At 38.2% G+C, this 23,916-nt stretch overlaps 2 protein-coding genes across 7 annotated transcripts; one reads left to right on the top strand and one right to left on the bottom strand.

The window, feature by feature from the left end:
• The first annotated feature begins 2,300 nt into the window (after window positions 1–2,300).
• LOC108676837 (ankyrin-3) lies at window positions 2,301–11,427 on the top strand. 6 transcript variants are annotated; one of them, XM_018164988.2, is made up of 11 exons: window positions 2,301–2,780; window positions 3,457–3,550; window positions 4,228–4,951; window positions 5,185–5,299; window positions 5,596–5,780; window positions 6,253–6,453; window positions 7,029–7,106; window positions 7,967–8,210; window positions 8,585–8,823; window positions 9,504–9,734; window positions 10,131–11,427. In XM_018164988.2, the coding sequence occupies exons 3-11, from the start codon at window positions 4,235–4,237 to the stop codon at window positions 10,215–10,217; spliced, it is 2,097 nt and encodes a 698-aa protein (XP_018020477.1). In that variant the 5' UTR covers window positions 2,301–2,780; window positions 3,457–3,550; window positions 4,228–4,234; the 3' UTR covers window positions 10,218–11,427. The 6 variants fall into 6 exon arrangements, with proteins under 6 accessions (XP_018020477.1, XP_018020473.1, XP_018020476.1 ...); XM_018164989.2 differs by lacking the exon at window positions 2,301–2,780 and adding an exon at window positions 2,792–2,806; XM_018164984.2 differs by lacking the exon at window positions 3,457–3,550 and having other exon boundaries at window positions 2,301–2,769.
• A 3,229-nt stretch (window positions 11,428–14,656) lies between these two features.
• On the bottom strand, window positions 14,657–23,021 carry LOC108676838 (ankyrin repeat and KH domain-containing protein mask). The gene is made up of 9 exons (XM_018164991.2): window positions 22,850–23,021; window positions 18,623–19,153; window positions 17,991–18,175; window positions 17,348–17,548; window positions 16,679–16,755; window positions 16,228–16,394; window positions 15,568–15,806; window positions 15,145–15,372; window positions 14,657–14,755 (listed from the first exon to the last, which is right to left on the bottom strand). Exons 2-9 carry the CDS (start codon window positions 19,140–19,142, stop codon window positions 14,669–14,671), a joined length of 1,704 nt encoding a protein of 567 aa, XP_018020480.1. The 5' UTR covers window positions 19,143–19,153; window positions 22,850–23,021; the 3' UTR covers window positions 14,657–14,668.
• Between the last annotated feature and the right edge of the window lie 895 nt (window positions 23,022–23,916).

Raw genomic sequence — 23,916 nt, 5'->3', positions numbered from 1 at the left:
TTTCTGGAAATATTGAATATTATTATTTATATTAGTTTATCATTGTGTGTTATATTCATTCGTTAGTGTTACGTTAATTCGAGTCCTTAATTTGTATTTATTTGTGTTTTTTTTCAGCGGGGCTCCGAACTTAGGACATGATTGGGGATTGATAGGCAAGGGCTGTAAAGACCCACGGTTTATATTTTATAGTTTTGTAATTTGTTTTATTATATTTATCGTTCGTTTATTATTAAGGGTTTTCATTCTTTATTTTTATTCATCCTTTAAAAACGATCACTGGTCAAATGTCTGGGGTCATCGAAAGTTTAGTTTGTTTATTTATTGAATAGTCCCCAACAATGGCGACCCAAAGCGGTGGCATTGGTTAAAGTTTGAAGGCAATTTGCCTCTTCTTCCCCCACACTTTCAGCTTTCCCAGATCGTTTTGTAGGCGATGAGAAAGTCCGACGCAAATGCTGATTCCTTCTCCCAGGTCATTGATATACTGATCAGAAACAGAGTTCGTCGAGCACCGAGCGTTGTGGCGGAAAGTAAGCGATTTTCTGCTTGACCCTCGATAGTAGTTTCATGATGTCAGGTAACTCGAAATTATTTTGAAATCAATTAACAAGAGTTAGTACCGTAATGTTTGATAATTTGTCTCTAAAAGCCTAGAAAAAAACATATATTTATTAGTTTTGGTTTGATTAAAACGATAAATTTTTTTCCACACTTCTTTTTGAGTTTTATTTTCTCCAGCTGCCTATAATAATTGTTTCAATATTATGGTCAACGATTGTTGAATTTTAGTAAAATTTAATTCTAATTTTTATTTACTTGTAAACACAAATAATTAAATGCTTTGACTTCAGTCATTGAACCAGATGAAGACCAACACTCTCCACCTCCTCTTTGTGGAAGATTTCAGACTTAACTTTTGAGTAATTCTATTAGACTTTCCTTCCTCCCCACTAGCTTTATGTGGAAATATATGAGAAATTTCACAGAATTTCAGGCGGGTTTACCACGCATTGCAGCGGCCCCGTCCCAACTCGTGGATATAAATAAAGAACTCGTGCTCTGAGAGGCAGCCTCCGGGGGCCGAGTCAGTGCTGTCGCGAAGGTTCGTCGGTGAACGCTGCCTGCTTCTGTACTTATATAATTCATTGAAAATTTACACCTGTACGGTAAATTTTCCACAAAGAAATTATCAATACGTACATCATCTGGAAATTGGATATTGTGCAGCGTGATTGTTTTTCCAGAGTCGATCCGTTTTGACGACAATAATTTTTCAGTCAAATGTGCAAATTGGGAGCAAAGTCTGTTGAGCTATCTATTTGTGAGTTATGTAGTTAAATCAGAATTTAAATTGACTGAAAATAGGAAGAAAAATATTATTTATGCACCATATTAGGCAGCCTTTGTTGACTGGGGCTCTCATTCAGTCAGTAATTATTGAACGACGAAGTTAAAAAAGTTTGAATATCAGCCTATGTTATTTTACGTGCTAGAATTTTAACGTTATTTAGCAATGCCTTGGTTATAAGCTCTCCGCGAACAAATTGCCATCAAATATCAAAGAGAAATCTTTAAGCATTAGGACATATTTACTTAATACTCTAATCTAGAACAAATTTTATTCCAATGCCACCAAACTTGTTCACTATTTTACTCATGTTATCATGCCACATAACATTATCATGCCACCCGTTAACAGTAACCCTGCTACCTTCAGTATGTTGCAAAATTGAAAGACCTCCGTCAGTCCTCCACAACTGCCCATCAATTGCCCATTGCTCACTGAGGGTAATAGACCTAAATTTTGTAGCCTTCATTTCCCACTGAGGGTAATATAGCCCAGTTTTGTAGTCGTCATTTCCTACTGAGGGCAAGATAGCCCTTTTTGTGAGCCTTCACTGCCCACTGAGGGTACTGCCCACTCTCACTCACTTTCATTGCCCACTCACGGAGGCGTCATTTGATGCACGCAGCTAAACTTGGCAGGAAGTGCGAAGCACGTTCTCGTACCGGACACGTAAAACCTGCTGAGGATATAATTCTTATTCAGATGATATTCTTGAGTAATCAAAGTCCAAGCTTGAAATTATTTTGTCATGCTGTTCCCTTGGTTTTCCGCTGTTAAAGTATCCTCAAAGGGCCAAAATAAATTATTTTATACTTAATCGTGAGAGCCCCTTCAGTAAGCGACGGAGCACGAGCACAGGTCTAGTAAATAGTATTCTGTACATGTTATTCTATACACGTTATCCAGTACACGTTATTACGTACATGTTGATCAGTACACGTTATTGCATTTTCTTGCATTGTATTCTTAACTTCAGCGTAAATAGCTCTTGTAAGACAATTGACTTCATTCGGGGAAGGTAACCTTATGCATTCCAAACGGTGATCAACTATTATGCGAGCACCACGCGCTAATCGCTATCCTTGTCAAGACGAAAGTTAGCCATTGACAGAGGCTGAGCATGAGAGTTTGCTGTCATGCTGCTATTTCTGGCGCGTGTAGAATGCGGTGCACCTACAACAACACAAATGAAGAACTTGCGGGGCAAGAAACACAAGCTCATTTTGCCGTACACCGTCTTGGCAAAAAATGAGCTCAGTGTACGCTCACGGTGAGCTCAAAAAATGAGTTCACCGTCGGTGGCACTGACACAACGTATTGGCTATTGCACGCAACACGCAGGTTTACTTGCTACTCATGTCTTACGCAGTCTTGCCTAGTCTGGTGACCCTGTTGGACACACATATTCTCTGCTGCAGGTGACATGCAGGTTTGCTTTCATCAACTTGTATATTCGTGAGTTAAACCTATCAACAATAGGTATATAGTGATGAAATTATTTGAATTATGTTTACTTGCGATGTATTGTCATGATCATTCTTCATTTAAAGCTCTTGTACATATCTATACTTGGGTTCGTTTTTACATATCTTTCCTGTATGTTCAGTCATATTGCCGTCGTATGTATACCGTTCATAAGTCGTATTCATATTTGCATCTAAAAGCGTGGAGCGTTAATAGAATGTTTACATAAATAGTAAACACGCAATTAGCTGCGTATTTACTGAACGAAACGAGGCCAGTGAACACGTGACAACGCACAAGCCAATTCTGGTCGTAAGAGGTAATTCCTAACAAATGTAGAGCAATTGTCTGGCCCTGTTCCAAATTTTTGTCCTTTCTTATAAGAGCATTGACTGCACTGTCGGTGAGATCGTTGAATCGTCGTGCAGACTACGAATCGAATAATGGGTTCTATTGCAAGTGAAATTCATTGAAGCTGTATTAAGATGAGGAAAAATAAACCTTATTTACAAATGGAATTCAGTAAGTGATGCATAGATGTTTAGCTGGAATTGATATAGTGTTAGGAGTCCTTTCATCAATTGCTGTCATTCAATGTTACGCAGGCGGGTGTACTTTGTACAATGTACATTGTTCCGCAGGCGGTGCTGTTGTGGCCGAACATTCAAAGTGACAGGTGAAAGAAGATTTTCTCCGAGCACGGAGTGATTTTTGTCATCCAAAGTTTAGGCAAAAGTACGAGTATACAAATATGCATCTATTCTTTAAAAGTGACAAACTTTTACGACTTAAAACTCAATTTAACTTTTGTTAAACATTCAATTACGCAATTTCGCGAACTGAAAAAGTTATCTTGTATATGTAGCCTAGCTACGAGTCTGTCAGTTTGTACTATAATTCACAGTGGTTAAGGAAAAATATACATTTAAGGGCTATTAAAATTAAAATAGTTTTTAAAAGTTGATCCAAAAATGTAAACTTGTTTATTGAATTTATTGATAAAAAAAGTTGCGATAGTCGAGTTCAGTTGAAGTTCACTGGGTAGAAATTATTGCGAATGTTAAGGTGTGGAAAAAAGTTCTATTCAATCATTTACCTGCTCATTCTGGATTGTAGTTTTGAAGAAATATAATTGGATGCGATTTTGTTTGACAAAAATTTTCAGTTGGGCTAATATTTGTTAAGATCTTTGATGAAAATTCATTTCATAGTGCAAGACTTATTCGTTCTGGGGATTTATTCTGAATAATATTTATGGAACAATTGGGCGATGAAAATAATTTTACATATTAAATCGCGTTTATAAATCGAACAAATTGATTACACTTTTGCAAGCTTCTTGCATAGGCTGACTAAAAATTTCTACCGAGACTCCTGGATCAAAATATTTCAGTGCACAGAATTTTTTTCAGAATTAACATGGCGGATGATGATGATAACCAGAGACAAATATCGCAGAGACCAACAAGAAACAGTGAAGAATCAGATCAAGAGGATGCAAGTAGTTTAATAAATTTTTCGGACATATTTCCGAGCAATTCTGTGACCGATGCTCCATGCTCGAGCACTGAACACACTTCAAGTGCTCGAAGTGAAAGACAGAGTTCAGAAACGTCTAATTATTTGTTAGGAGTTCCAGGAGGAAATTGTCACGAGGATGAACACTCGGAGACTGAGGAGGAGGATAACAATGAAGTTTCTCACATGCGAACAGCGTCATTTATCACTATATATTCCGAAGGTCACATGCCCCAAAAATGTCATAACGCTGGGCAAGGTGAACAAAGTGTGGACGGTACAGAATTGTCGCCAATAAACGTTACCAGAGACTCGCTAATGGAGAACGGGGCAGCGCATAATGCTGCTGATGAGGCTAGTGGTTCTGACAGTTCAGAACACCGGCAGTTTGACCGACAAGAAAGTAATGATGAAAATAGTATACTTGATGACAGAGAATTGGATTCACATGAAGTTGGACATCGAGATCATGAAAACACTGATGATGCAGAAGAAGCAGATAATGATGAGAGTGAAGAGGAATCGATGTCACGACCTTTAGTGATGAGGCGACAAACCAGTTTCCAGAGAGAACTGGCAGACGCCATTGTAAGGCTGGCTTCTATGGAAGAACTAGAGGTAGAGTGGCTGTCCATTTTATTGAAGGATATTGATGAATGATATTTCCGTCTTCAGTAGAGGCTCCAAAAATGAAACTTATTGAATTGGAAAATCTCAAGTTCTCTACCGCTTAATGATGAAAGCTGAATGTTCTTACTGAATGAAATGGTTTTACTGTAAAAGATGTATTATTGCAAAATGACCATGCGATAGAAGATTTCATTCAAATTACTCGCGCATCTCCATTTCAGTTCCTTCTGAAGTGCGGGGCGAAAGTGAGTGAGCCCGTCACACAAGGCCTGACTCCGCTCCACTACGCCGTGTGGCAGCGATACCCCGACGCTGCCGAACTGCTCATCAGAGAAGGTAAGCATTCGAATACTAGTATACTAGTTAGTAGTCGAATACTAGTATACTAGTTAGTAGTCGAATACTAGTATATACTGTAGACCTGATACCCTGATGAAGAGATAGAATAAACTGTGTGATATTTTCTTGCATATGAAGTTATGTCACCGGAAGGCTTTACCGGAAACTTGGCAAAAGCCTGTCAGATTAGTGATGGTTACAATTATTGTTTATGCTTGGCGTAAGTTCGTGATTGTTGATTGTTCAAGCGTGAAGATAGTTCATGAATGATGATTTATCATTTGTGCGGCCAGGTTGTGATCTCAATGCCCGGGACGACATCGGCTACACTCCACTCCACCTATGCGCCGAGCACGGCTACCTCGACATGATGAGCATTCTGCTCAAGCACAACGCCCGCGTCAACATCAACCAACACCGCGCCGACGATCTCTACCCTATTGATGCTGTTGATGAACCCTTAAGGCTGGCACTCAAAGTGATTATTCGAGAAATGAAGGAAATTAGTATGTAAATAACTTATTGCTTGATCCAGTAAAACAACTAAATTCAATCAAAAAAACCTTTGATTACTTTTCTTATCTTCTTGTGGCAGATAAGATATAGTAATAAATTTGTTATTTGTTCAGCCACTTCAACAAATAAATTAATAACAAATAAGATGCCATGTTCGTAATGATGATTGCACGTAATAAGAGTTTAGACTCCGATTCATAATAAACGCTTTGAAATGATGTTTAGCTGTTCCACGATGATCTAAAAATAGTTTTAATGTTTTATTGTAGTTTATTTTTGGAATTATTCTGAAGAATTCTGTATAGGTGAGGGACCCACCACGATAGCGCAACTTCCTTTGAACTTTCAGAAATAAACGTGTCGGAAAGTACCTTGTTTTTCAAAATATAAGTTTAAAACGATTCCTTGAATGATTGCTTGTGTTTTGGTCGCAGCACGACCAGATCGAGGCTGCTCGGCTCTTGCTGGAGAACAACGCTGATCCCAACAGCCGCTACTTCTTCGGCTCAGAGATCAACTTAGTAAGCCCTCTTAAGACGGAGCTGCTCGAGTTGCTGCTAAGCTGGGGGGCGAGACCAGATACCAGAGACAGATATGGCTTCACTCCAATCATGAAGGCCTGCCATGTGCAACAGGTACTCGTACATGCATCATTTCTTGCAATATATTGTAATATTGTAATATTGCTTGTAATATAGATTTTAATGGGATTACGCTTGCCAGCAATGAGTGATCCGATTTCTACTCACCCAAGACTGACCAAAAACAAAGGGAGTACATTTTCCTCCTGTTACATATCCATAGCAGCCGTACAGGATTCTTAATTTATCAGCAAAACGTTATTTATTACTGATTGTCTCATTCGTATTTCATTTTATTAGTTGGAAATATTGAAGTTATCAAAGTTAGTCCGTGTGAGTTGTGGGTGGGATGAACCTGTTCACTGTCCCTGGTCAGTTAGTAACTCAATTCTGACCAAAATTTGGATTTGAATAACCAGTAGGAATGGAGCTGCAGTATCAGAAGTATGCATTCGTACTTCCTTCTTCGCATTCATGGAAAAACGCAAAAAAATCCCGGATAGGGAACAACCTGAATTTTACACAATAATAATTTTTGTTTTGAATAAGGTAGGATTTAGCACTAAAGACTAAAGCCACCATTAACTTTCCATGATTTGAACTATAATGAAGAAATCATAACCTAACAGGAGGCGGAAGAGGCTCTGGGAGAACAGGACGCGATCTCCGGACAAGACGTACTCCGTCATTTCGCTCAGACGCTCAAGGTATGATGCCTCATTCATGTGTGCCTCATAACTTGCATATAACTGAATGTCAAACTGATTGTATGATGGCCTCGTTCATGTGTGCCTCATAACTTGCATGTAACGGAATGTCCAGCTCTTGGTGTGATGGCCTCATTTAATTTCGCCTCATAACTTGCATATAACTGAATGTCCAACTGTTGGTATGATGGCCTCATTCATGTGCGCCTCATAACTTGCATATAACTGAATGTCCAACTCTTGGTGTGATGGCCTCATTTAATTTCGCCTCATAACTTGCATATAACTTGTCCAACTGTTGGTATGATGGCCTCATTCATGTGCGCCTCATAACTTGCATATAACTGAATGTCCAACTGTTGGTATGATGGCCTCATTTAATTTCGCCTCATAACTTGCATATAACTGAATGTCTAATTGAAGGTGATATCATGCGTGCCTAATCACTTGTATTGAATTGAATGTTGCACTCATTCCCGGAATATTATTGTCAACATTCGGTGTGTAGAAATTCTTTTTAATCTAATGAATAAAATAAAATATTATTGTCACCCTTCGATGTGTAAAAGTTCTTTTTAACAAATGTCAGGACCCTTTAATTAATGCAAAAATTCTGACATACACTCGGTTATGGATCCAGAACTTTCACCGATATGATCACAGACTCGGAACAATTTGTCCAAATGTTCGTTATTTGTGCTCGTCCATGGACGAAACATAGAGCCTTATGCATTACATGAACGTAAATTTTCAAGGAGCGTAAGTAATATCCCATGCCTTCTCTTTCAGTACTTTAGTACTAGTAATCCGATCAAATAATTAATACTAAATAAATAATAATAATTGTCTCGCGATTTCAGGGCATTGAGTCGGTATTGGTGCTCATTTCTCACGGCGCCGACATCAACTTGAGAACTGACGCTCGCCACGAGTGCCGCTCTGTTCTGCACTACGCAATTCTCTCAGGTTCAAGTCCCATTGTTAACCTGCTACTAAAGCAGGGAGCCAAGGTTAACTTCGAGCCGGAGTACAACCGTGCCTCACCCCTGCACCTGGCGGTGCTCAAGGGAGATCTTACCATCATCAACATGCTTCTCGATGCCGGTGCGCTCAGAATTATTTTAGAAAACTTTAAATCATAATTGTATCGTTCATATAATGGAAGCTCTTAGAATAGAATAGAAGTGTCGGCGTTGAAGAAATAGGCCCATGGCCTGTTGCCGATTCTTGAACTTTTCGTGACTTGATTCACTCTTGCTCATAAATATTATAGAGCATGCCTCAGTTTCCCTTAGAATTACAAATTTTAACAATTTTTCAATTAAATTCAGGGTTGTTATAAAATGCAGTTACACCCGAAGCTTTATTTCAGACGGGAAAAATCAGTCGGAATTGTCTATTTTTGAATTAATTAGTGTTGAATATTGTCTTATCTCGATCATTTTTGTTCGTGTATAAACTGCTGTTGACTGTTGCAGATGCACACATCAACATCACAACCCCGACCGTGGGGAGTCCCCTGCATGTGGCCTGCAGTGAGGCCATCCCCAACAGGATGGAGGTGCTGCAGCTGCTGCTCTCCAGAGGCGCTGACCCAAACATTGTAGTGAGGAATGAGTCAGGCAGGCCTCTGAAGCCTCCTCTTGGGGAGTACCTCGCCAACTCCACGGAGCACGATGTCCAGGTCATCAAGCTGCTGCTGCGATACGGAGCGCAGGTTCGTAATGAAGAATATAATGTTGTGAACAAAGAGTGTATTGCGTTGATCTATACAAAAAGAGTATACATCTATTAATGTGCTTATAGAACTATTGTAAGAAATGGCCTTCATGGTGAAAGAAAAATTAGTTTATTATTTGCGTTTGATTTTCTACACGAGATTTTCTTCAAAAATAGTCTGGATGCAGATTCTTCGGAAATTTGCAGCAAAGAAGTGATGAAGATAGTAAAAAAAATTCTTTGTCATTCAAGTGGCCATCTTGCGGTCATGTAATGACTAGATATTTTTTAGATTGGTTTGCGGTGCGGCCGAGTGCATGAAGTTAGGAGCACCATAAGCAGAGTAGCAACCGAGTTGTATATCAGCTAAGTACAAATATTCTGGTCGATGTTGCCGGAGTGACCAAGTGGTTAAGAATAGCAATATTGATGCTTAGAGTTGTGTGTTCAAAGATACATCAAGATGTAAAAATTCTTTAAAATCGGCATCAGGCCAAAGTGCCGGAATTTGCAAATTGACGACACTATTACTACTGACAATTGAAGGCTAAGCATCAGGTAAGCATCAGTCCGTATTAACGAATCCCATTGCTTTGGGGAGTATTCTTCTCGTGAAATGACGATGATAAATGCTCCATAAATTCCGTATAATGAATTTTAATTCAATGTGATGTGCAGGTTGTAATGCAGCCTCCTCAGCAATGCCCTCTGGGCTTGGTGAACTGCCTGTATACTGTAGCCAAGAATAAAGAAGTGATGGCCGAGCTGCTGGAGGCAGCGGAGAGATTCGACGTGCCTCTTATACGCAAGACTCCCCTGCTGGTGCCGTCTGTGCACAGAGACTTCTTCCTGGAGGTGGCGTCTTCTCCTCCTCCAATGCGTCATCTCGCCAGGGTCTTTATAAGAAAAGTCAGTCCGCCTTGATGATGAGTTAATATGTAAATATTTGATTGATTGTACGAATGAAGTGTTTTAGCGTATTTTCTCATTTATGAAAAAATGCCCTATATTGTGCTCGCCATGTCCGTCTGTCCGCCCGTCCGTCTGTCTGTCTGTCCGTCCGTGACTTCATGTTTTTGTTCACGAGAAAATGCGCTCTCTGTCACTCACTGCAGTGAGTACTGAGTTATATTTTTTCTGTCTCTGCAATTCAGTAAGCGGTGAGTGTTTTGATAATTTGAATTTGAAAAACAAACCCACACCTTAATGGAAAACTATCAGGATTCTACGCAAGATAAGACTTGTGAATTTGCCATTTATGTACAGATTATCGCACTTGGCACTAAAATATCCTCCTCTAAGCAGGTGATGGGACGCCATAAGCCGGCTGCCATTGAGGACCTCGCTCTTCCGCATCTGCTTAAGAAATATCTTTTGTACGAAGTCAATTAATGTACATTTTACATTTGGTAATATCAACGATTTGTCTAGTTAGTTAAGTGATATGCTCGTCAAATAGTTGTTTACATTTATTGCCTTAGAGCTAATCATCTTCTTTCCTACTTGCCACATGTTGGCTTACTGCTAATTATCTGAATGTGCCTATAGTAGGCATGAGATGCAAACAAATAAAGCAAATCTTATTCTCAGAATTATATTTTATTGTTATTCACCGAGAATATCCAGCTAATATATTTTTCATAGAAAGAAGATTTCGTGGCAACTTCAACATGTTTGTGTCAAAATTTGTATCGGTATATTATTCTTAATGTTTATTGTTCCTTTTAAATAGTTCGCTTAATGAGATTATTTGAGTACACGGCTCGTTATCGGACACGTTCCATGGTTAGCTGGTCGACAGCATGCCTACTGCGATACACCGAACGCTGTTTGCTGGATCGCAGCGCAGCTTTCTTCATTGGTTCATTCGACCTTAATAGGAAATAGAGACACCACGACAAGAATTTCATATACAGTATTAAAAGTACGCAGTTCTAACGTTATAACGGAGTCATGTCGATGGTATCCATGCTTCTCACCCGGGCTGAGAAAGCAATGCAATCCTTGAAAATTTGCTTTTAATTCGGTCTCGCCTTTCTTTCAATAATTCATTCTTGCCAGATTCGAGTTATGCTTACCTATGTGAATTTTTGATGCACTGCTAAACGCAATCAATGAGTATTATGGTTTCTAGGATGAGAGACGTCAGGTCATTCGACTGCGTTCGAATTGAGACTACTTTAAATGTGAATGGTCAAACTGATCTCACATATAAGTTACGTTCGATCACAATTTGTTTCAGAACAGTTCTCTTGTGGTGCCATGGGCTTAGTTGATGGCTAATAGAGTTTAATTAAGCATCAGATGTCGCTCGTTGCCTAGTAATTTTTACATGTCCTCATAATTGCTACGTTGTGAAGGAAAAGATGAACGCTAATTGTCAGATGTAATAATTTTTGAGAAAGTTTAATTTTTGACTTCCTTTCCGCTATTTTATGCGATTCTAGGATAGTTTACGAACCAACGAAGTGGAAATATTGTTATTCTGCCTCCAAGGAATTTGTTACTTTTCCAACATTAGTTTAGTGCTTTATTGCGTGATATCAAGTTACATTTAATATGTAAAAATGCATATTTCGAGAAAATAAATATTGGACCTCAATCGCTCTTACTTACATTTTTCCTCCTTATTCTAAGACTGCAGAAACTTGAAGTTCCCGTAAGAGTTTGAGAAAAGTGTTATAAGTCTATAATGTCCGAGATCTGAATGAATGTTAACAAAATATTGCATGATATGACGGACGAAAATGAGCCTTAACGTGCTCTCCTTGAGCGGCGTTCTGCATAGGGTGCTTTGAGCACATAGAAAGTTCTACCTCGTATGCATCAGGGTTATCACGTATACGGGAAACAATCATGAAAACATGGAATTGCGTTAATGAGGGAAAAAAACATATTACACTTGAAAGTTCCTAGGCTATAGAAATTACTCCCTTCAAGGCTGCTTATGCGCTTTTTGCCCACCAGTGATTCCCGAACTGAAAGTCATGATCTTAAAATGAGTCATCTGCCTTTTTCTGCAAGTGATGGAGGGTTAAACTGGGTGTACTACACTTATCAGACCATATATTATCTAAACTATTTAACAGCTCACTGTTATCAACATGAGAGGCCCTAGATATGATAAAAAATATCAAGCTTTTCAATATTATATTATGGCAGACGCCAGCACGGATGATGCTCCCTGCTCCTATATTTATATAGCTCGAACCCTATTCAGGATTTACTAGTCGAAAGGAAGAATTCGGATGCAATTACAGCACATAGTGGCTGGTCCACATCAATGCATGGTCAGCATTAAGACTCTTGCCCGAAGACGCTCAATATGCTGCTCTCAATACCACTTTTGGAAACTGAACTGTGATGCGCATCGTAAACCATATTAAAGGAGACGTTCTTAACACCAGTTTATTTCATATGTTGTGACAAGAGATGTACTCTGCCTATCAAGACAGACTTCTTCTTCTTCACCTGCAGCGTCTTCGTTTAAGATTCTGAATTGATAAGATAAGAATTTCTAAAATTAGAATTAAAATAAAAATTAGCTTTATGTCTGAGGGTGAACGTTGCCCACCTTGAGCACGATAATAGTTGATTTCATTCATACATGTAGTATTTTGGTTCATTGCAACCTAAGCTATTATTAGAGTAAGTAATCAAGTGTAGGAACTGTCATTCTGTACTAATTTATTTTGTTCGATGTCTGAAATTATTGGGAATGTTTTAAATAGTTTAATTTACATTTATATTTATAACTTGTAACGATTTGTTACTTATACAGGGTTCAATACTTAGACCGAACAACAGAATGGAAAGCATCATCCTTTTCTTATCTCAAATCTAATCCTTGGAATTGGCAGTACTCCTTACATCATATTATCGAGGCATTGATAGTAAAGCTAACTCTCTGTAAAAGGAAAGTCGAAAGTATATGAATTTTCCAGAGTACGTTTGAGGAGGTCAGAGATGTAGGAGAGCTGCTTCGAGCAATATTGATACACTTGTTTATTATCCAAGAAGAGTTCAGTCGCTATTTTCGTGATAATAATGAAAATGTTCTGATTAATTAAACAACACCATATACATCCAAAGCAGAGATCCAGGAATAAAAACAGTTTAGCAGCTCTAAATGGTGGACCAATGTTCGTCCTGCTTTCCTCTAGATCAACGAATCCACGTAGAATGTTCACATATCTTTCTCAACCAACCCACTCTGTGAGAGTGATTTCCCTACCCTCCCGGTGATCTAATCAAAGGATCCAAACAAGTTGATGTAATAGCACTCAAAACAAGCTCATTAACCCGCGTATTAAATTGCTCGTAGCAATGATGCATGCAACGGGAACCAATGATAGATTTATACGGAATGTTTATTTTAATCATTTCTGGTGTCACATCCATTGAGCTGATAACATATTTGTTCCTAATGAGCATCTGAGACAACACAGAACTGACGTCATCATAGAGCTATTCAGTTATTTGTTTTAACTGAGCACTTAAAAATCGTAGCATTCACCTCAGGCATTGAACTGGTAATTTATTTTCAAAAAATTCTCTCCTCTTTGTTCAGTTTAAAACAAAATTCAGTTTGTTTATTCAACTCCAAAATCAGTATGTATTTATTTATTATATCATCAAGGTAAATGAACAAAGCCCATAAGTTATTTTCAGCTTATTTATTATATAGTACAAGGTATTAACAAAATTAGGACTTTGAGAAAATTAATCTTCTCCCACGCAATGGGAATACAAATTATCTCACTGTAAAGCTGTATATATGTATATTGAAGAAAAAATTACAATTTACAAATACTGAATATAATATCGATATATTAAAAATAAAGTTCTTCAATCTGATATAATCAACCCGCTCAAAGAGATCGGTTGCCTCCAATAACAATAAGAAATATACGATATTTCAAGGTCTTGTAATCGAACGGCAACCAAATATGGTATTTGATTTCATGTCAATCATACTTTTCACTAAGCAGCAAAGTAAACAGTGTCAAATTACAAACATTAAATTATATTAGATTTTGTGAATCTAAAAAAATAATATAATAATATATATACTATATTTGTATTTTTATGAGACTAACACATAACGCACCTTTGACTATATTAAGAAAATCAATTTAGCCAACATTTAAGTTAGTTTTTGAGTTAGTTTTTGCGTAAGCCTTTAGTATTCTCCATAGATACGAGAACACGTGCGTACCTAACATTAAAAAGATTCTATACAACGCAGGAAAGATTGGATTAAACTCTAATCGTATGGTCTAGGCATAGAAAATAAATTCATTCTAATTATATAATGTAATACACTGACTAAACAGTTGATCAATCACAACCTGATATGCATGTATCACACAAAGATCTCTGCCTGCACTTCAAAGTCACAGTTCTCAATTGGAACTGGGAACTTCTTTAAGAGAGAAGAACAATTCAACAAATTCTGCAAAACTCTCTGATGACCGCTGATTGCCGAGTTACCCCCCTGCAGCCGAAGCCTGCCCCGGGTACGTTGGTTAAAATTTCTACGGAACAATTTATATTCAAGGAAGAGATAATAAAGGATTGAATATTCATAGTTGCAAGTTTCAGACGCGGGAACACTGAACACATTAACTATTTTTTATTCTGCCAGACCGTACTGAAGTAGCGCTGCGCAGCGCCAAGAACGAGAATAACCATCTCTGTAATTTATTTATTACATACTGTTCATATTTACTTTGTACAGTTCATAACTTTAATGTTTCATTCAATGAGACAACAAAATAAGATATAACCGCTGAGCGTTATAGAGACATAAAGGCAAATAAATAGTCGCCAACGTGTGAAGGTTAACTAATTTCGTACAATAAATATTTGCTGATGACTGACGGGAGCGCCATCTTGAGCACTGACTCAGGACGAGAGGTGGCCGAGTCCTGCAAATGCAAAAACAATAATTGACAAATTAACTCTTCTCACGTGGGAAAATTAATCTTAATCGGACTATCTCAAGGCGCTATAAATTGTTCAGAGTTAGACGGGCTTTCTTCAGTTCAAATTACGAATAATGAACTGTGAAGTATGAAACATTGCGCATATATGTTCTTTGGCTATTGGCTGGAATTCCAGTTATCAGCTCTTTGTTTACGAATATCAATGACACCATTGACCACTGACCACTAAACGTATCTTTTAAGCAGTGAATGGTTCGAAAAATGAAAAGTCGAGTTGAAAAAAAAAAACGAAAATACGAAATATTCAAGAGCTCACGGCATCAAACTAGATCGGTCTGTATTAACTGCTAATGCTATTAACTATAACTGACATGTCTGATGGCTATCCTGCTGATGTGTCTGAGCGGCAAAGGCGACCCAGCAACTTCTAGACACAGCCTGCGCTGTTCTGTGTCCAACAGAGACGTGTGTCTGATGAGGTGCAAGTCGAATTGCTGCGCGCCCTCCAGCAGTTCCTCCAGCATCAGTGGGTGCTCCCGTAGGGACGACAAGCAGCCTAGCAGACCAAGAGGGCTGGTTTGCGAGCTCTTTAGAATCACCTGCAACAGAAGACAGGCCACTATGATTAATAACAACTGGACATTTACAGTACTCCTTTGTTTAGAACAGCTTTCAACAGATAGACAGAACAATTCCAACCACATCGTTAAATTTTTTTATAACATTTTTCACAGGTATCCGCTTATGCTAACTAACTTTACGTTGACTTTTGTCATTAATTTTTAAGTGTTCACCTCAGCGCCGTATTTGAGCAGCAAGTTAATGACGCTGGGATCATGTTCATCACTGGCAGCGAGGTAGTCCCCTAGAGGAGGCAAGATTGGGCTTCCGTCCAGACCAGGTACCACAATATTGGGGTCTGCTCCCCTGTCCAAGAGGAGCTCCATCACTTCGAGGCGGTTGTGGACCTTTTCACTGCAAGCCATGTGCAGCACAGACCCAACGAGGGAAGTGCTGCTGTTGATATCTGCTCCTAGAATATCCACGTAGAATTCATGAGTTGAAAATACAACATTATTTCACAGAGACCTAGAGCAACTCCGGTCGCTATCCGATATTTTTGAGGGCAGTATCCTCTTATGGAATAAGGCTTAATTATCTATTTTTTTCTGCTTGTATAATACTTCTTTATGTGAGTAATAATTTGATACTATTATTCATGTAATCGTTAATATAACCGAGTCGTCAAATATGTGTAATCGAATTCTAGAAATTAACAAAAAACTTTTATGGACCCTTATGGACCCTTATGCAACTTGACTCAACTCTTGGTTGTTTCACTCATAGTTTAGAGTCTGGTGGCCAATGACGTAATTGTAAATACCTTTTGCTTATTACAATACTAAGTACAGACTTGTTTCATGTTTATCTTTTAGTTTGAGCGTATTTCTCACCGTGATCCAGCAAAATGTTGATAACTTTGATGTCACCGCGTCTGACAGCGAGGTGTAGCGGCGTAGGCTTGTTGTACTCAGGTTCGTAGATGATTTGCGCGCCGCTGTCCAGTAGGACGTGGATGATGTCCACGGAGCCTGACAAGACAGCGTAGTGCAGGGCTGTCCTGATATGCATACATTTCAAGTGTTAGTAGTGCATGTGCCTCATTGTGCGCTCACTTCTAATTTCTATGCATTTCGAATTATTATTTTTCAAGAATTTCAAAGGCTGGTCCTCCGCTGTCCGATAGGCAATACTTTTATTCCAGTTTGTGACTGCTTGGGGAACGTTAACTCGTGAATGTCCGTATTTTAATGTCTTGGTTGAGTAGTGAATAAGCAAAAATTTTGATGGTGCTGTTGGCAAATAAAAGCTCTTTAGTAATTCCATGCTCTTCATAATATTTACCTCGAATCATGACGAGCGTCAGCTCTAATATTGACGTCTCCTCCGTAGGATAGTAGCAATAGTAAGCTCTCCATTCCCTGTAAAGTAGGAGACAAAATTCAATTCGAAGTTTAAGTTCTAATTAACGCAATTGAGCTATAATCAATAAGACGAGGAATAAAAATAGAATGATTCTTTCTTCGTGATTTATTTTATTTTATATATTATTTTATTTTATCTATTATTTTACTTATTATTTTATAGTATTTTATTTCATTTTAATTTCATTTACAGAATCATCCGAATACATGAATACAAGTTTAGTGTTTCAAGCTTGCTTGAAGCCTAAATCTACATCAATACCGGCTAATATTTGATCATTTCTCCACTAATTCATCCTCCACCAATCAATTTATCCGAGCTAATGAGAGATAAATCAGACGGCTGGAATTTCCAATTCACAAAAACGTCCATTAAATTGTGGATTGAATATTTAGTCTAAATTCAACAATGTCTTCGAATAGCGGAACTTGAATAAAATGTATACGATAAACAAAACGAATCGATCGACATAACGTTAGCTGCATTGTTTAAGATGAGGATAATCGAAGTTTCATCAAACGCTCACTGATATCATCAAACGCTGAACTGATAATATTCAATACTTAACAGCAAATGAACAGAGCGCACCTGCTTAAGTCTACAAGCCTTCATGATGGGAGTGAGGCCATTGCGGTCTTGTTCGTTTACGTTGGCGCCGTGCAGCAGCAGCAGCTCCAGCATCTCCGGCATCAGCGGACTGACCAAGTTGATCTCAGAGCCGAAGAAGTAGCGCGTGTTGGTGTTAGCACCGTGGTCGAGGAGTAACTTAGCTGCCTCCTTGTGTCCGTACTGTGGTCATGGAATATAATCTCATTAGTTACCCGTGCTCTAGACAACAAGATTGAGATAAAACACATACTGGGAGAATACGAGTAGTTACGATGGAGCTTTCACTTTGAATTATGCATATAATGTAGTGGATAGCAGGCATTGTTACATGATCAAATTAATTTTAGGGAAACAAAATTAGAGACGTTTTTCCATTTTCATCAACTTCAAGATGCTTCTAGAACGACAATTTTCGATAGAAAAATTCACTTGCTGTACGAAAGAGTAATTTCGATGATACTTTTGATGATATCAAACATTATCTAATAATTGATACTTGTGGAAGAACAATCGGGATTGTACTATTGTAATAATAATAATGATAATAATTCAGCGATGGTTGCAGTGCAAAGATTTTGTAAACATTAACATCCTTATGTAAACTGAAAATACATTAAATTACTTTAATTGCGAGTCTGAGCGGTTCTTCGACGGCATCAATCGGGAATTTATCATCAGATTGAGAATCGTTGAAGTTAACTTTTGCACCGTGCGCTATGAGCAGCCTCATCATCTCGGTGTAGCCGTGGCGTGCAGCCAAGTGTAGCGCGGAGTAGCTGTAGTCGTCCAGCGCATCAACGTCGTAGCCTGCGTTAGAACAACAGTAAGTAGCCTGCTACAGTATAACAGTAAGTAGCCGGCTACAGTACAACAGTATATACTGTAGCCTGCTACAGTACAATAGTATATAGCCTGCTACAGTACAACAGTATATAGCCTTGTACAGATAACAGGAAATAGCCCGGTACATTATAACAGTAAATAGCCTGGTACAGTATAACAGCTAATAGCCAAAGTACATAACTGCAGTAAATAACAGGATTTCTTCAATACTCTGCCTGAATATCGAGTCATCAGACAATAAGTCTATGTCATAATAAGTCAATAAGTCAATAAGTCTATGTCATGAGGCAGATGAATTCATTTATGACGAAATTAAATTCACATAATTCCAGGAAAAATTTAATGCATGGATCATAAACTTAAAGTTAAGTATCATGTGTCAAGTAATTAGAAGAAAAACACAACAATAACCTTGTTGTAGCAACAGCTCCGCCGCCTCAGGGTATCGCTGCCACACGGTGTAGTGAAGAGGGTTGGGCTTTCTCGCGGACGGGTCTATGAGCTTTGCTCCAGCTTCCAGAATAACTTTGAGCTCATCGAGAGGCGACTGATGAACGATAGCGTCCGATAAAACCCTTTCAAACGTAGTGGATCTTTGAAGCACAGGAGGAACTGGCTCCTGGCTATCATCAGCTTCTTCGTCCAATGGAAGGAGGTCTGCCGAGTGCGAGTGTCGGATGTTGTACCTGCGAAGGGACGCTGCGATTTGGTCGCTCATCGTCCTACGTAAATCATTGTCCAATTCTGAGGGGCTCGAGCCATAACTTCCGTTGTCTGACAGGTAGTCGCTCTCTGTTAACTCATCCGAAAAGTCGACACTAGATGCTTGTGATTCCAACGTGTCATGGCGTTCGCGAAGAATTCTTGGACGAGTAAAATTTTGAAATTGGTCGTCCTCAGCTGACTCAATCCGTCCTCGAGGTACGTCCATTCCAGTAAGTCCTGGGACCGGAACAACAGGTCAGAGATTGTTACGTGCGTATTTATAATGAATTCCAATGATAACAACATGTTTATTTCTAATGAATTCCAATGAGCTTGACCTGAATTTTCCGCAAATTAAATATGGATGAATTAAGTTGAAATTGGAGGGATAATTTAATTGTAGGTTACGTGTGTTATCAAAGTTCCAAGTGATACTTTCCTTTACTTTTAATTGATTACATAAAATTGTTGTATATGTATTTTCGCTACAACTACAAGCCACTCATTCTCAGCCATGAACTCTAAGACGAGGTCAATAAAGTGTGAATTAGAGCCTCCCAAACGTTGGTTTCGCCGCGTCAGTAAGACCACGAGTCGGAAAAGGTCGCTGCCCCTGAAATAATCATGCGTAAGAAAGCTTAAGGCATATATATTTCCTAATTTTAACTCTTGTCGCAGAGTGTACAAAGAAAGCTTAAGACGGAGAGTGAGAACAGCACACGTGCATCAGCAGCCGGCAACTTGCCAGCCATTGCCACGCAACAATTATTATTGGTGCAGTGACGCTCGCTCTCACGTGATTCCCGGACCTAAACAACAGCGTAGGTAATTCTACGAAAGGAAATGCGTTACATTTCAATACAACACATCGGAAATGAACCGCAAAATTAACGTCAACTGCGAAGGGCTAACCATTAATTGCCTTAAATGAACTGCTGATTCGGAAGACAATTTGGCCCGGCATATAGTTATTGATTGCCTAATGTTAAAAAATAATCAGATGCTCTTCGTAACCAAATTTCGTTCATTTCGTAATCATATGATTCTTCGTAAGAATATGATGTCATTCTGTGTAAACATAGCTTCATCAGAAAAATTTTAACTTTGTCAGATACGTACATACGCTTAGTATGAATTTAGATGTAGACCGGGGGTAAATAATATTAGTTTAAAAATTACTTTTTAAAGACAACACTTCTAAAGGGGCAAGTGTCCTTGATGTTACGCATGTGCAATGAACTTCTTATTTTATTTTTAAACATTAAAACAAATTAATTTTTTAATATAAAAAATTATATTTTTTAAATTATTGAATTTGTCAACTGAGTCATGCATTGTCTCCGACTTTACCCAAGTGTGCAAAATTTCAGATCGATTGGACAGGTAGAAGTGTGTTAAATATCGATTTCAAGATTTGTAGCAGACAAACAAACGAACAACAAGAAGTGAAATTAAAGAGAAGTGTTGCAGAACGAAGTTCGAAATGTAAGTCATGTGAATGGAATTGTCGTAGGTTAAATATATATAATAGTTCAAATTAACTTTTCTCTTTTCTTATACGAAAGGTGAGGAATAACGAAGAGTTATGAAGGGAGTAGCAACGTTGGTGTTAATGAGTATATTGAAAATCATTCAGTTCTATCACGCAGCATTTTATCAGTTTTATCATTTTATCATTCAGTTCTTTACAGTTAATACGCCTCGTAACTTTACAGTTAATACGCCTCGGAACTTTACAGTTAGTACGCCTCGAAACTTTACAGTTAGTACGCCTCGAAACTTTACAGTTAATACGCCTCGTAACTTTACAGTTAATACGCCTCGGAACTTTACAGTTAGTACGCCTCGGAACTTTACAGTTAGTACGCCTCGGAACTTTGCAGTTAGTATGCCTCGGATTTTGCAGTTAGTACGCCTCGGAACTTTACAGTTTGTACGCCTCGGAACTTTACAGTTGGTACGCCTCGGAACTTTACAGTTAGTACGCCTCTGAAATTTACAGTTGGTACGCCTCGGAACTTTACAGTTAATACGCCTCGGAACTTTACAGTTAGTACGCCTCGAAACTTTACAGTTAGTACGCCTCGAAACTTTACAGTTAATACGCCTCGTAGTTAGTACGCCTCGGAACTTTACAGTTAGTACGCCTCGGAACTTTACAGTTAGTACGCCTCGGAACTTTACAGTTAGTACGCCTCGGAACTTTACAGTTAGTACGCCTCGGAACTTATGTTCGATTCTTGAATCTCTGATTGTGTTTTGTGCCTCAGAACGCCGAGTATTGAGCATCAGAATGATTCGGACTTCAATGGTTAGCGTGAACAGAAAGGATTGTATAATGATAAAATAATATCGTTGTAACCGTCTAACAATAGACAGTTTCGCTCCTATAAAATCAACTAACTCTCTTGACTGATTTTATATTTTATATTTTTATATAATTTCTTGTTTTATAATTATTTAATGATATTTATATAAAATGATTTTATATTTTATATTATTTATTTATATATGTAGCCCCTGAACGCAGTTCGAGTCCAAAAGTGACAAAGTGTTTTTTAACAATTAATTAGCCAAGTTTGCTTGTGTGTGATATATTTTCAGGATTGAAATTTCGTTCGTCTCTAATCATTTCATATTTAAGTATCTCAAAAATTATTCATAATAAACTACAAAATGTAAAGTATTGGTATAAACAGCATAAATGACCGTCAAAGAAACTCCATTAGTTAACAATCAAAATATCAATATGCTCAAAGTAGGGATAGGGAATAATAAAATAGGGAACAGGTAATATTATTATTTATTAATATTAAAAATTTTTAATGATATAAGTTGTATTCAGCTTTGTTTGGTTATGAAACGCGATAAATAGAATGCAGCCCCACGATCGCCTCTCAGGGCGCTGGCCTTGCTATCAATAGCCCAACACCTGGTCTTTCTCTCTTTCTCTCTGCCACATCATATTCCCTCCTTTTCTTCCATTCTATTGCATCATCCTTTTCATTTGACCCCTTACACTCATCTTCACATTAATTTGTGTCCTTTTCTCTCTCTTCCTTCTCATATTTCCTCGGATCTTTATCTGTCTCTAATCTCTAATCAGTCTTAATTTTCTTTATCTCATTCTATATCTCTCTCTCTCTTTCTTCCTACAATTCTTTCGTCTCTCCCTACTTCCTCTTTGCGTTTCTTCCGTCTCTTCCAACTCACTAATTTGTATTCATCCGTCTCTTTCTCCTCCGCTCCTTCACTAAAATTTCAGCTAAAGATTCTTCGTTTCAAACATTTGTTTGTAAATAAAATTTTGAATTCTGCCCTCTCATTGAATGATTTTTACAACTGCAAATTTTTAAGACTTTCTACTCAAACTCATGCAAATAAAAGTTTAACTAATCTCATGCGAACATTTCCCATATCATCCGTGGCATTATTCCCTTTATTTATAGCCTAGTTTCGTATAGTTTTAGAAATCATCGCTTGCTGGTAATATTAAACCGAAGAAACAATGAGTATTGAAGTTGCTAGGATGAAAACTTGCAAAATAAAGTTTGGAAAGTTACTCCGCGCATTTTACCACAATGTGCATTTTGAATAGTCATGATTTAATAAATTTTACAATTGAATTCTCTTTGTTTTGTAAAAAGATTGTTTCTGTAAATAGATCCACTAGCTTGATTTTGTTTACATGATCTATACATACATGTTGTGATTGAACAATAACCGATCTATTGATGTCAACGCGTAAGTTCACAATGCATCTCAGTGTTCTTTCATACCAGTATTAACAAACTCTCTACTGCCAATTTAAACAAATTCACACATGTATTAACAAACTCCCTACTGCCAATTTAAACCAATTTTTCTCAAACTATTTTCGTCTCAGTCTCAAATCTGTGTGGAAGTATAGGTCCAAGAGCGGATGCTACTTACCGCTTATAGGCAGGGTTAAATCTCCGAAAAGCTTCAACTTCTCTTAGATAAAATATTGTTCTATCACTTTCACAAGAACTTTTAATGGAGGAACCGTTCAACCTGATGACCACTGTAAATTAGTTTGCTTGCGTTAGTTGCATACAGTAACGTGGCTTGAAATTCAATGTCTGGGGCGGCAGGGTAGCACAGGCTTTATATAGCAAGGGAAGGTCTACCAAAGAATAAGAAATGAAAGGGACGGCTCTGTGCGCCGCATCGAAGCGTCGCAGAAACGTGTCGTGAGACGCAGGCATGCGCGTTGCAACTGCGACGCTCAAGCTGAATATACCTACAAGATATAAACGTTTGAAATAACTAAAAAGTTATCGTAATATAGGATGCAGAGGCGTTATTGTGAATATGGTTGCCGTGGAGCCTTTTCACAATAATTATTGTATAATGCGTTGCGGTATGAATTGATCACGCAGCTGCCAAAGTAGAGCAACAAGGTGCGCAGTACACCACGTGCGATCCATAGAGTGCCTCAGATCTTTTATAATAAATTCATATATCTCTTTATAGTGGCAACTCAGACGTGTAACACTGATTATGTTAGTGGTCTAATTGATATATTATCGATGTTTCTCCATTTTACATTTAATATATTTTCCTCTCTCTATCTTTCTCGTACGTTGATCCCACTGACGCAACATGACAGAAGCATGCGGAGAACAACGATAATGCCGAGAATTAAAGTCCGACTCTTTAATTATATTTTTAGAGCGTTGGCTTCACTAAACGTAATACGAAATTAAGGCGCAGCGGCGTGCTACACAGATCGAGATGCAAAATATTGGTTTAATGGAGCAAGAACGACCGTTGTATATCGATTAATCGCACTAACGATTAGTTACTTACTCATAAAATCGTGATCGTATTAATCGTGACTAACCTGCGCATAAAGAACTTTTCATGCAGGATCATCAACGATGGTTGAAAAATGCATCATGCTTATCTGCACTAAAATCTTCGTGCATCTCTAAAATCAGCCAAGAGAGTTTATTCATTTTGTAGGAGCAAAACTG

The sequence above is a fragment of the Hyalella azteca genome, unplaced genomic scaffold (assembly GCF_000764305.2).
Source record: "Hyalella azteca isolate HAZT.00-mixed unplaced genomic scaffold, Hazt_2.0.2 contig10447, whole genome shotgun sequence".
Classification (NCBI taxonomy): Eukaryota; Metazoa; Arthropoda; class Malacostraca; order Amphipoda; family Hyalellidae; genus Hyalella; species Hyalella azteca.
Note: the sequence above shows the minus strand (reverse complement) of the source record. Positions and strands in the feature narration are given on the sequence as shown.